General features: G+C 42.1%; 1 protein-coding gene across 1 annotated transcript; it reads left to right on the top strand.

The window, feature by feature from the left end:
* Positions 1 to 1,753: 1,753 nt before the first annotated feature.
* On the top strand, positions 1,754 to 3,103 carry Ch25h (cholesterol 25-hydroxylase). The gene has a single exon (XM_013017125.1). The coding sequence runs from the start codon at positions 1,754 to 1,756 to the stop codon at positions 2,645 to 2,647; it is 894 nt and encodes a 297-aa protein (XP_012872579.1). The 3' UTR covers positions 2,648 to 3,103.
* Positions 3,104 to 13,876: the final 10,773 nt, after the last annotated feature.

A 13,876-nucleotide genomic window follows, 5' to 3' on the forward strand; every position in this document is an offset into this window, starting at 1 on the left:
TGTCTAATTCCTGCCAGAGGAGTTCAGAAATGGAGGAAATACCTAAACTAGTACTGGGCATGTGGTAGGAGAACATTATACTGTAGACTTTACTCCTTTTTCATTTCATGCTTACAGCACACTTGTAAGATGATTATTTTCCTTTGGGTGGATACGAAACTAAGCTTTGGGGTGTGAAGAGTGGGCTCCAACCACCTAGCCACAGAGGCAAAAGCAGGAATTCAAATGGTCTCTGGTTTCTATGTTTTTGCCCCAAATGTCCATCTTTGAAGCATCCCTTGTGTGGCATCTGTCACCTGGGCAAAGGTTGGCACTGGTTTCTGTGCGTGTCTCTCCATCTCCCCATCCTCTCCTAGACAAACTTGGTGGTCCTCAGTCTCTGACCCAATGATCCTAGGTTGGGGGTGGAGGGCAAACTTAGGAGTGGCCACGAGTTGATGTTAGCTCTCTGTACTGGGGGTTTGGGGAGGGACGGAGGTGGAGGGCTGGAGGAGCACAGGAGGTAGGCAGCTGCTGAGGGAAGGACAGGGACATGGGTCACTCATGGGTTTACCCAGTGGGAGGCTTTAAAGCTCGCCCAAACCACTGCCTAGAAGAACCAATCACTGCCTTCTTGCTTTTGGCTAAGATGGCTTTTTATGCATCTCAGTACAGGCGCTGGATAGAAAGCCCAGTGCTTTCCCTGCTCCCAAACCAAAGCCTAGCAGTATTGGCTCCCCTCTCCCTCCCCCTCACACATATTCTCTCTCTCTCTCTCTCTCTCTCTGTCTCTGTCTCTGTCTCTCTGTCTCTCTCTCTCTCTCTCTCTCTCACACACACACACACACCTCCCCCACCTAGTACTAGTGCTGTGCTTCTGAGCCATGGGCAGCTGGTTTAGACGCCTCAGGGAGCACCATGGAAGGGGGTCAGTGCTTCCAGAACTAATCTGATTGCTTGGGGAAACTGGAGCTTGTGTTAAGTCTCCCAGGAAGGCTCCTTTCCGAGTGGTTGGGACGGGCAGAGGTCCCTATCCAGCCATCTGTCCTATAGGATTTCCTCAGCTGAAAGCCACAGAGCCCTCTGGACCCCCCTGGTTCCCTCTGCAAAGGAATCGATGCGTTTGGCAACTGGTTATAGTGCTAGAAGCTGGGCACACAGGGGGAGTTTTCCTATGGGCATCCTGTCAAAAAACCAAATGGACGCAGTTCCATCTATGCATTTTGACATAGAGATAATTCTGCACTGATTGCCAGGTGTTTTCTAGTGGTGTCTAGGACATTACTATGGGAGCCGTGATGACACTGGTGGATGGAGTTGTCAAAAGTCGGAAACAGCCAGGTGTGGTGAGAGATGCTTGTAATTCCAGCACTGAGAAAGTTTCGGGCAAGTGAAAATTCAGATCAGTCCTGGCGGCCTCAGAGCAAGACTAAAGTCTTAAATAAACAAGAAAAACCTCAGAAACTCTTTGCAGTAAATCTGGGTACAATGTAACGTGTGTAAATCATATCTCAACTGGAAAAAAAAAAGTGCAAACATAGCTCTGCAGGCTTATGAAAAGTTACTAAGTAGCACGTGGAGACAAGCAACTCTAATAGCAGCGCCCACCGAGGTATCTGTAGCCAGGAGGAATAATTCCACCGGCTAGTTATCTGTTTCCCCAGCCAGGAAAGGGAGTTCAATAATAGGCCCCTCCCATCACATGGGGGCGGAGCCAGTCTTAAGAAAAGTCAGGGGCAAGGCTGCAGCGGCGGCCAGTGTCAGAAGCTTTGCCATGAGTTACTACAACAGCTCTGAGCTCCTGGTCCCAGGCAGCGCTGGCCAGCTGGTCCTGCAGCCCCTCTGGGACCGACTGAAGACCTGGGAGGCGCTCACCGGATCGCCCTTTTTCCCGGTCTTCTTTTCGATCATCACCTACCTGGGCTTCTGCCTGCCTTTCGTGGTGCTGGACGTCCTGTGTCCCTGGGTGCCTGCGCTGAGACGCTACAAAATCCACCCGGACTTTTCTCCCTCGGCGCTGCAGCTGCTCCCCTGCCTGGGACAGACGCTCTACCAGCACGTGGTGTTCGTGTTCCCCGCCACCCTGCTGCACTGGGCGCAGAGCCCCGCGCTGCTGCCGGCCAAAGCCCCAGAGCTGCTGCAGATGCTGCGCCACATCGTCTTCTGCCTGCTGCTCTTCGACACCGAGTTCTTCGTGTGGCACGTGTTGCACCACAGAGTGCCCTGGCTCTACCGCACCTTCCACAAAGTGCATCACCAGAACGCATCCTCCTTCGCGCTGGCCACGCAGTACATGAGCGTCTGGGAGCTGTTTTCCTTGGGTTTCTTTGACATGCTCAACACCAGGCTGCTTGACTGCCACCCGCTCACCATCCTCATCTTCCACGTGGTCAACATCTGGCTGTCGGTGGAGGACCACTCAGGTTATGACTTCCCGTGGTCCACCCATCGACTGGTGCCTTTTGGGTGGTACGGAGGCGTGGCGCATCACGATCTCCATCACTCTCACTTTAACTGCAACTACGCCCCTTACTTCACACACTGGGACAAATTACTGGGTACTCTGAAGCGGGCCCCTCTCCCTGCATGGCTGAGTGGCTGTGGGGGGAGCCCCTCAGACTCCGGACCGCTGTGCAGTTCACACTTGAGTCAGGAGAAACATACCTGAGCTGGGTGTTTGTTTGTTTGTTTTAAAGCAAATAACTTATTAACTGATGAAGCTGTTCTAGATGAAATGTATTTTTGCAATCTGACAAAGTAATTTATAGAATGTATTTTATTATGATTGTATCTTTGGTGTCAAAATCTAGCTCACCTCAAAGCCTTGACTCTTGGACATAATTAGACATTCATCACTGGCCCATGTGAATCATCTGTAAAAGGATTTGTTTGTAGAACAAGGGTTTTCTATGTCTGAAAATGGCCATAAATGGTGATACATGGACATCTTTTGTGGAGGATCTAACTTTTAACTCTAAAAATCCAGATATGTTCCTGCTGGACAGTGATCAAGATTATTATATTGTTTTCTATTTTTTTAATAGAGATGCATATTTATATTGTAAGAAATACCATTTGTGCTGTTAAAATGAGGAAAAATGAAAGAAATCATGCATCAAACAAGTGTTGGTTTCTGTTTCACTGGAATTTTAGTATAGGAAAACTATAAACAGCCTGGTGCTGGTGGCGCACACCTGTAATCCTAGGTGCTCAAGAGACTGAGATCTGAGGATAGCAGTTCAAACCAGGCCAGAGCAGGAAAATCTGTGAGGCTCTTATCTCCAATTAACCACCAGAAAATCGGAAACAGGGCTGTGGTTGAAAGTGGTAGAATGCTAGACTTGAGTGAAAGATCTCAGGTACAGCACCCAGGCACTGAGTTCAAGCCTCATGACCAACAAAAATAAAATAAAATAAAAAAGAAGAAGAAAGAAAACTAAAAACAGAGGAGGGAGTTGGGATTATGTTTTTCAGACCCTCTGGGGGAGGGGTGGAAAGGAGAATCTGGTGACCAGTGTCTTGTTGGAGGAGGAGTGTAAGAAAAAAGGAGGGAGGAGAAAGTGAACATTTGTTTTGATTTAGAGGTTTCACAGAACCAAACACATGATCATTCTGATGAAAGCTTTTTGGCTGATTTCTGAATAACAGGCAAATGATGGAATTGCTCTGTAAAACTTTACAGAGAGATTAACATTTATTAGATGATGATGAGTAGGATATGTAGGGTGGAGGGCATAGAAGTAGGAAAGTGCCTCAGTTTGGAAAACCCATAAAGCAAATATGTTCATTAAAGCAACTGATCAGTTCAAATAGGGATTTCAATAAAGCACCATTTTCAGAAAGCCATCTTTAGTTAACATAGTCTGGAAATGCGGTGTAATTCAATTTCTTAAATAAGACCCACAACAGATGTCATGACCCTTTCTCAAAGGCAGATAAAGTGAAAGTTGGCCCTGGATCCCTGGTTCCTCATCTGTAAAGGAGATGGTGTTCCAGATGTTCTAAGAGATGACTGGTGACCATCACAGTCTTTATGACGAGTCATGTACAGGTCACCCAACATTCCTTCCGACAGTTTGTTGTTTACCTTAGGGTCAAGATAAAAATGAAGGTGTGTTAGACAGAGATCTGTAAAGAACAGACTTGCACACAAATCTAGTACCACTATATATGTACTAAGTTATTTTTGCTTTCTGAAAGGTAAAAAGAATGCATCCAAAGATCTAGTCTTCATGTTATGTCAAATCAGACTCCTGAGAACTATCTTTAGACCTTCAAAGTGAGTGGAAAAAGAGGAAAAGGATAAGCAGGCAGCTACTGGGTACAAGACACAACTTTTAGTTATGGTGAGCAGAACCAAGTACCCCTAGCTGCCCTGTGAATCTTTAGATGATGAAAACATGCCTTAGACCACTTGCAGAGTTCTGTAAAAATGTCTCACATTGCCTTTCCACATAAGGAAATGGTAGATGAAGCAAATTGGTCACATGGAAAATATTATGATTTAGAAACACTTCTTCAAAATCAGATGTGAGTTGGTAATGCCTGGGAGGTTGATACTGGTGGCAGGGGACAGGGGAGGGGGAGAAGCACTTTTTATTAAACACAGTCTGAGAGCCTAAAGTTCAGTAGTTTATAGTGCATGAACTAAACACAGTATTTCATTTGCTCTCAAAAGTAACACATGAAGAAATGTAGGACAGTTATTGTTAATTTCTTCAGCAGCATCATTCTATGTTATGGATGGAGGACAGGTCAACACATACACAGGTTAATGTGTCTTTTTCTGAGTATTAACATATTAGGAGTTGAAGCAAGTTATCCAAACTTAAGTTTCACAGCATTCCACCCTCCCTCGCCCACACCCCCCCATTGTCCCATAATAGTGCGCAACTTAAAGTCAGAGCTTTTTCACACTAGGCTATTTGAGTGCCATTTGAGCCACATCCCAATTTCTGGCATTTTGATGGTTAATTGGATACAAGTCTCATGGAATGGACTTCCTTATCCTGGCTGACTTTGAACTGCAATCTGCATATCTCAGCCTCTTGAGTAGCCAGGATTATAGGTGTAAGTCACTGATGCCTAGCATTTCTATGTCTCTCTTTTGATGGTTATGGTAGTTTGTTGTTTTTTTTTTTTTTAACAACATCTAGAAAGATGCAAACCATGCTGAGCCAACAGCTGGCCTCTTGGCTTTTCCTCTGCCCGTTACTGCTAACACTCAGCCTTCCCTTGATCCATTATTTGATGTTGACAGCTCTGGAGCCAAGGTGTCTGTCTAGGCACAGGGTTCTAGCCAGGAAATACGGGTCTAAGGAGAACCCTGAAAAGCAGAAGGCATGTCAAAGACAGCGTTTTCTGCAACCCTTATTGCCTGTGGATTGAGGAAATGCTGAAGCTGTAGTAACTATCTAGGAGCTGGATTTGGGGCCTTACTGGCTGGCTTGAATGATTTGGGACAAGCTACTAAACTCCTCATCTGTAAAACATGGATTCTCAAGAGATCTCTCATAGAATTGTAACTTTCTGTCCCCAGCACACGTGAGCTCACCCATCTTCTGAGTGACCAAGTAGAGTCCAGATTTTTATCCTGGCTCCATCACAAAACGCTTGTCTAGTTATCCTTTCAAGACAAACATTTTGGAAACAGACAGAAATGTGTTTGTCTTACTCTACTTCCTCACTTCTGAATCATTCCACCCCCACCTCTTCCTGAAACTTACTGTAACTCACCACTATCTTCCTGATTAACAGACCTAGCCATATTATCCCTTTGGTTTTCCATCTTCTTGGCTCTTTGGTTTTGTTTTGCCACCAAACCTCATCTTAGGACATGGTTCTTGTTTGGGCTTTAAGTGAGATTTCTCTAAATTCTTTTCCTTCCTAATTCTACAGCTGTTTCTTTTCTATTTAATAGCTTATCTTTCATCACAACAAGGCTGCAAGGCTCTTTTTCTGTTGTTGTTGCTGAGAAAAAGATCTGCTTTTTATGTAATGAGTGTCCTTCCTACCATCTCTCGGTGTACTCTGTAAACAGCCAATTATATTGCATTATTGCATACACACAATGTGTACACACATGCATATGTGATATATCATGTATATACTATATATGAATTATGGAATAGTATACATTTACTTGCACTTTATGCATACCATATAGATGTTCAGATATTCTTTTTTTTTGGGGGTCCGGTAGTGGGGCCTGAACTCTGGGCCTGGGCCCTGTCCCTCAGCTCTTCAGCTCAAGGCTAGTGCTCTACCACTTGAGCCACAGCGCTACCTCTGGCTTTTTTTCTTTCTTTTTTTTTTTTTTTTGCTTATGTGGTGCTGAGGAATCGAACCCAGGGCCTCAGGCATGCAAGGCAAGCACTCTACCACTGAGCCATCTTCTCAGCCCCTCAGATATTCTTATATGTGTGTACATTGCATGCATTCAATACTAGATATGTTCAATATACATTACATATGTGCACATGCATGACTCTATCCAGATATTTATATTTATCTAGAGTGATTTATCTAGAATGTCCTTCTTCTCTTTTCTTTTCTTTTCTTCTCTTCTCTTCTCTTCCTTTCCCTTCACTCCTCCCCTCTCCTTCCCTCCTCTCTCCTCTCCTCCTTTCCTTTCTCCTTTCCTCTGCTGTCCTCCCCTCCATTCTCCTCCTCTCCTCTCCCCCCTCCTCTCCTCTCCTCCCCTCTCCTCCCTTCCCCTCCCTTTTCCTCCCCTCCGCTCCCCTTCTCTCTTCTCTTTTTTTCTTTCTTCTTCCTTTCTCTCTCCTCCTTCCTCTCCCTTTCCAGCCATTAGTCATGTCTTTCATCATGCATACCCCCTTTATTCTTCTTACTTCCCCATCAGAGCTTCTTACTTAGGTCACATTCTTAACTCATAATCTCTGTTCTAGAGAAAGTCTTCTGAGAAAGCTAAGCAAATGCATTTGACCCATTGTGATCAGTACTGTAAGGGGGGTGTTATTTATAGTTATTATAGTTAGTTATAGTTTTTTGTTATTTATTTATAATTTATTTATAGTTATTTATAGTTTTTTTTTACAAGAGCCCAAAGACAAGTATACCTTTGGAAATAAATGGAGGATTTGTATGAGTTCATCAGTTCAGGTAACGTGCCTATATAGAAGAAGAACAATCTGTTGTAAAGAAAGATGAAAGAATTTGACATTCTTAAAACCTGAGAAGAGCATTTAATGGGCCAGAAAGAACTTCAAGTCATGTCTCCCAAAAGGACATTAGGCCTTGATATGGGTCCCAACAGTATGTTTATGCAACTGTTTGTCTTGTTCTTGTTGTCAAGCCTTTGAAACTGCTTAAAACTGGTTATCTATGTCACAGGGAGTGTGAAAGACTGTATATAAAAAGGTTTTAAGCAGATGTTACAGTTAACTGTATTTTGTTGAAGTACAATGGGTAGATGGATAAATACATTGCAAACTGGACTTAGGCCATGGAGGTGGTGGGCAAGATGTTCCACAGATTTTTTTTTTGTCAGTCCTGCAGGTTGAACTCAGGGCCTGGGCACTGTCCCCAAGATTCCTTTTTGTGCAAGGCTAGAACTCTACCACTTGAGCCACAGCAGCACTTTTTTTCTGTTTATGTGGTACTGAGGAATCGAACCTAGGGCTTCATGCATGCTAGACAAGCACTCTGCTACTAAGTCACATTCCCAGTCCTGTTTCACAGATTTTTAAGCAAAGAATTGATTTCAAAGTTTCTGTCTGAGATGACAATTGGGAACAGAATAACTGCAGTAACTCTCCTTAGGAGGCCTTAGCAGGTTCTGCTTGGGTTCTGCATGGTGTCATTATTAGTTAACTTTGTTGTCTTCAGGAAATTACTTAATCTTTCCATCACTGTGTTTTCTCATCTATAAATAGAAGGTGATAGTATGTATCTTTAGAAGTGTACTGAGAACTAAGAAAGGAAATTTAGAAAAGTAGGCACACTTCTTTTTTGTTACAAATTTTGTTACAAACTGCTATTACATATGAGACATAACAGACTTGTTCCAAAGCCAGTATAGGTAGGATTTTTAGAAGAGGATGGATTTCTTTTCTATTTTGATATAAGTAACATGTTCAAGGTATGCTTTCAAATGGTGAACACGATAAAGAATATAAGGCTAACTTACATTCACCTCCTATTAAAGTAGTCCCACTGAAGATTAACATCGGTTACCCCAAAGTTAGTCATTCAGCCTTTGTCCTCTTCTTCCTCCTCCTTCTTTTTTTGTTTTGTTTTGTTTTTCTTATGTGGTGCTGAGGAATTGAACCCAGGACTTCATGCATGAGAGGCAAGCACTCTACCACTGAGCCAACTTCCCAGCCCTCTTCCTCCTCCTTCTTTTAAGCTGAGAGGTGCTAAGTGCATTAAAATTAAAGAAAATTACAAGGGTGAATGTGGTCAAAATACTTTTTGTACAGGTATGAACACAGAGTAATCAAGCTTGTTGAGATGAATGGGGAGACAAAGGTTGAGGGACAGTGGCAGAGGGGATGAGTCTGATCAGGGTACATGGACATGTCAAAATGAAACTTTTATACCATGAACTGATGTTAATATGAAATGTAGGAGAGAATTTTTTTTAAAAAGTTAATGTTGCCAAGAAATATTTAGGTAGAAACCCAAAGCCATTTTCTAGCCTCAATATTTTGTTTTATTTCCTTTTTCCGATACTTTTGGATCGCTATGCAAAACAATGTGAGCCCTCTCTTCCATCCCCGCAATGGTCTCTGTGGAAGGCTGCAGTAGGGTGTCAGGCCAGCTCTGTGTCTTTTTCCAAAGGAAAACAAGGTTATCCTTTCCCTTTGCAAGTGGAATTTTTCTACAGTTTCTGGTGCTTCATTGGTTTCTCTTACAGTAGCTTCATTGCTTCCCTTCCAGTGAAACGAACAGCTTCTGTATGGGAGAGAAAAGTCTCTAAAAGAAAAGATCATGCCTTATCAATATTTCATTCTTTAAAGGATCGTACACTTGGAAAGTATCCTACAGATATCTCTAGAGTATGGAACCTAGAGCATGAAAATCATAAAAATCACTTTTCTTCTCTTTGGAATGGGTAGAGGGTAGCAATATTAACTAGCTTGCCTGCTTCTCTAGGCTGAGGGGAAAGTCAAATGAGGCCTAACCATTGAATGCTGAGTTGATAAACCAAAACCCTCTTTTGCAAGGAGGCTGAAGCGGACTTAGGCGTGTGTGTGAGGGAAGGAAGATGATTAGGCCAATATCTTCCTCATTTACTCCTGCCCACCTTCACCTATCTAGTAGCTGCCTTTCAATCTTTATTCCCGAATTCTTCTCCTGTGCAAGCCCTGGTCCTGGCTCCACTTCTGAATCGCAACAAAATCCATTAGTGTATCAGAGAAGCAATTGTGTGGCTCAAAAGGACCAGAGTCAGAGAAGCTGGTTCGATGCACAGCTCAGATAGCGGAAGCAGCTGAAGCCACACAAGCTAAATCCAAGTTGCCAGGAGTGTCAGCCTCAGACTCACCAGGAGGGGGCTCTTCTCTCTTTCTGCATCAAATACCAACCCCACCCAACCTAGAGCTCCCCAGAAAAAGTTGACAAAAACAAGCTTTGTAAGAAGTCCCTTGGGGTCTGACACTATCTGGAAAAAGTCGCCCCTACCATGTAGTTTGTTAGATGGGGAGAGGAAAAGGCTGCTCATTCTTGGCATTGGGTTGGATGTGACTCAGATCCAGTGCAGCTGACAAAAGAAGCTCATGTGCCACACCTGTCCAACTTCTATTTCACAAATGCTGTGGCTGAGATGCCACAATCTAGGGTCCTTATTTTATAAATAAGGAAAATGAGGTTCAGAAGTGAATTTTCCTGGGTCACACAGCTGGTCTAGAGCTTGCCTACCTGTGCCCATCCTGTTCCTCTCTTTCTTCTCAGCCTTTGAGTCCTTAGAGCCCTGGGTTCTGCAGTCATGGGATAATAATCAGGAATTGCTGTCATCACTATGCTTTGTTAAAAATTTGCATTAAACTGCTCTATTGTTGTGTAAGAAATTGCTGGAAGTGATTTACCTCTATCCTGTCACATGTGAAATGAATTTGTTTTCCACTGTGAAGTGTAACTGTTGGAAAAAGTGCTGAAGAAAGCATCCCTACAATCAAGCACATCTCAGAATACACAGGAATGAATTATTAATGCATGTAGCAATAAGGATGAGTCTTAAAATAATTGTGGTGAATAAGAAAAAGCCCAATAGAAAAGAGTGTATGTTATATGACTTGTTGAACTGGTTCAAATCATTCATACTTCACTTTCAGATTGAAGCACAAAACATTTCCTGGCGAGGTGGGAAAATGTAGTTTTGAGACATATTTAAACTTTACATGTTTCTGTTCTTCTCTCCTGGTAGATCTTTGTGGACTGAGAGTTGATCTTTTTTTTCCCCTCTCTTTTCTCTGGGTCGTGTAAAAGCAGTACCATGGTAGCTGATAAGAAAGAAAAGATGTGTCTTAAATAGATTTTAGTGAGTTCATAAAATCCATTGTTAGGAAAGCTCAATGGTCAATCCCAGCTGGCTGATGGAGCTTCATTCCAGAATCTCTCCCTTCCCAGAGATCACATCTTACAGTTCAGATCAGAAGCAGGGAAGGACTTGATGCTGGATGCCCTTGGCTTATGCCTCCAATTCTAGCTATTCCAGAGACTGAGTTGTGAGGGTTGCAGTATCAGCCTACACAGATAAATCCTAGAGACTATTATATCTAATGAACCAGCAAAAGTGAGTAGTGGAAGGTTGACTCAAGTTGGTAGAGCACCAACCTTGAGTTAATAAAACCAAATGAGAGTCAAAGACCCTGAGTTCAAGACTTACTGTTCTCTCTTTCTCTCTTTCTCTCCCTCCCTCTCTCCCTCCCTCCCTCTATCTCTCTCTCTCTCTCATGCACACACACACACACACACACACACCAAAAAGAGTAACAACAACAACAACACTCAAGATTAGAGATTTGGGGTTTATATTTCCCAACTTTGTGACTTTGACTTTGGGGACATTATGTAAAATAGCTTTAAAATAATATCTACAAAAGATTACACTCCTGACCAGGGAGTTCGCCTGGAACATACCCCAATAAACTCTTCCTTTCTTCACCTTTGCCTCCTTCTCATGTCCTTTCCTCACCTAAAACCTTACAATTGGAACACATACATAACATCAATGGGCCTTATGATGATTATAATTGTTATCGTTCTCTTTATAAATAAATGATGGCAAATCTAGATTCCACAAAAAACCATAATAAATGCTGGTTGCTCACTCTTGTCTGGTTGGCTATGTGTAAGTTCATACTAATAATTGTCATTCAATGAGTCCCTTCTTTGTATTAGATATAAATATATCATTTCACTGAAGCCTTCAGTAATCTTTGAAGATCTTTAATAATTTTCTTTTTATAGAGCAGGAAATGAAGGATCAGAGAGGTTATAAGAGTTGTGCATGACCCTTTAGAGTATAAATGGAAAACCAGACACAAATTTGTTCTTTAAGTAAGACCCCTTTCTTCCACATACCTTCATATATTCCAACCTTTAAGTGACATGGAGACATTTGGTGCCATGTTCAGCCATGCAAGTTGTACAATGAACACTTCCAGGAAGTGTCTTTTCTACAGGAGTCAATGTAACTAGTGTCTCTATGGATGTCAACACTGCCAAACCTACAGACATGTGTAAGGAGGTCCCAGAGCAGCTGCATTTCATTTATTTATTTTTACTGTTTGCTATTTAAAAATATTGCCAAAGTGATGTACAGAGGTGTTGCAGTTACATGAATCTGGTAATTAGTATACTTCCTTTTGAATCATGTCCACCCCTTCCCTCATTCGTCCACTTTTCCTTTCCCCCAAAGTTGTGTAGTTCATTTCCAACATATTGTCTAGTGGGTTTCACTGTTGAATTGGTTCCTCGTCTTGTCTTACTATTCCTGTGTTTTCCTTTCCCCTCCCCAAATCAGGTAAACTCATATACAAGACAAAGGGTACAGAAATTAAAAAAAGAAAACAGTAACAGAAGGGAATAAACCAAAGAAAAAAGGAAAGAAGAAAAGAAAATAAATGAACCACAAATAGTATGATAGGAAAACCTCTGATTTCCATTTCTTGGACTTCATTTCAACAAGAATCATTTTATACGATCATATGCACACAGCTATTAGACCCTTGCTATCCTCTGCTAAGAATCTCCTTCTTTGTTCTCAAGCAGCTGTATTTTACTAGATTTTGTTGACCACCAAAAACCATCCCAGCAACCTTCTTTTCAATCATTCTTGAAGGGGCTTTCCATGCTTTTTAAATTACCTGCACAAACGAGTAAATGACTTGGACAAACCTGACTATATGCCTTCTCACTGAGCGGTGTGGCTTTCTCAAAGTAGAACAGGAACGCCAGCCTTCATGCAATTCTCAGCTTACTTATTCCTTCAGGTCCCTACATGCTCTCATACCCCCACTACCCTCTAAAAAACCCCACTGTGAAAGAAATTGGTTACCAGAATTTGGCAGTAATAGGATGCCAAAACACAGACAAAATATAAACAATCATGTCTAAATTCATCTTAAGAGATTTCCTTCATGTTCGTGTTTATGCTTAAACCACTAAAAATCTTAGCAGCTGCTACAAAATAAATCCTTCCATGTTTCATCTTCCAGAAAGCATCTTGTTCTGTGTCTTTGGCTGTAAGACATGTCCTCCAGAATCCTCCATCCTGTGGTCCACTCAGACCTTTCTCACCAACTAAGCTTAAACCCGATGCTTCCTTCTGGAGGAAGTTGAGAACACCACCTTTCAGCAAAACTGAGAAGGCTACAGGGTCTGGGTAGACACCTGTGACTGATTGCATTTACTTACCTCCTTCATAGTTACAAAAATTGTTAGGTTTATCTTGCAGTTATAATGGACTTAAAGAATGCTTTCACTGTTAGGAACTTTTAGATAGATTATAACTTTGTGAGGTTGAATGGGTAATTTTAGGTCTTGCAAAACAAAGATCTGTATCTGAGAACAGAGATGTTAAATGAGGCATCCAAGTTCACAAAACAAAACATGACTTCCTCTTGAGTTTTCTTTTCAAATATGTTTGCGGCCATCAATCCATTTGGAGGTCATGAAGACTGACATTCTTTCCTCTCAGAAATCCTAATCCCAGAGCTTCACCACAACAATGTGAAACTCATCCAAACATTTGTGATTTTAGAAGTAGAGTTGTGATTATTCCAGTAGAATAAATTTGTGACCATGTAAGTATTCTTATCTTAAAATAGTCCTACCAAGTGCCAGCAAAAACAATATGTGGGCAGAATTCCAGTTTCTGTCTACTAAGAAGTGCTTTCTGGGACCAGGCTCAGTGACTGTTTGTAACCGCATCTACTTTTGTTTAAGGCCAGTCTGGGCAAGAACATTAAGTGGGCATGGTGGTATGCACCTGTAATTCTAGTTATGTGGAAGTTATAAATAAGAAGACCACCTTCCAAAGCCCTATCTCAAGACTAACCAAAGCAAAATGGGAGGGAGATATAACTCAAATGGTAGAGCACTTGCTTAGCAAATGTGAGGTACCAAATCCAAGCCCAAGTAAAAAGAACTGCTTCCACAACAAACTCCTACGCACAAATATAGGGTTCACTCCAATGTAAAACATGTGGTCTCCACCAGCCTCTCTAGAGCTACATCTAGCTGGGATGACAACAGCCCAGTTTATGGATGGTTACTCAGATTGTGATGTTATGTTTGTCCCCAGTACAATGCCAAGTACAGCAAAATAAATAAGCAAATATGTTTTTTTTGTTTTTTTTAATTTTTTATTGTAAAGATACTATACAGAGGGTTACAGTTACATGAGTGAGGTAATGAGTACACTTCCTCT

The sequence above is a fragment of the Dipodomys ordii genome, unplaced genomic scaffold (genome assembly GCF_000151885.1).
Source record: "Dipodomys ordii isolate 6190 unplaced genomic scaffold, Dord_2.0 Scaffold34, whole genome shotgun sequence".
Lineage (NCBI taxonomy): Eukaryota > Metazoa > Chordata > Mammalia > Rodentia > Heteromyidae > Dipodomys > Dipodomys ordii.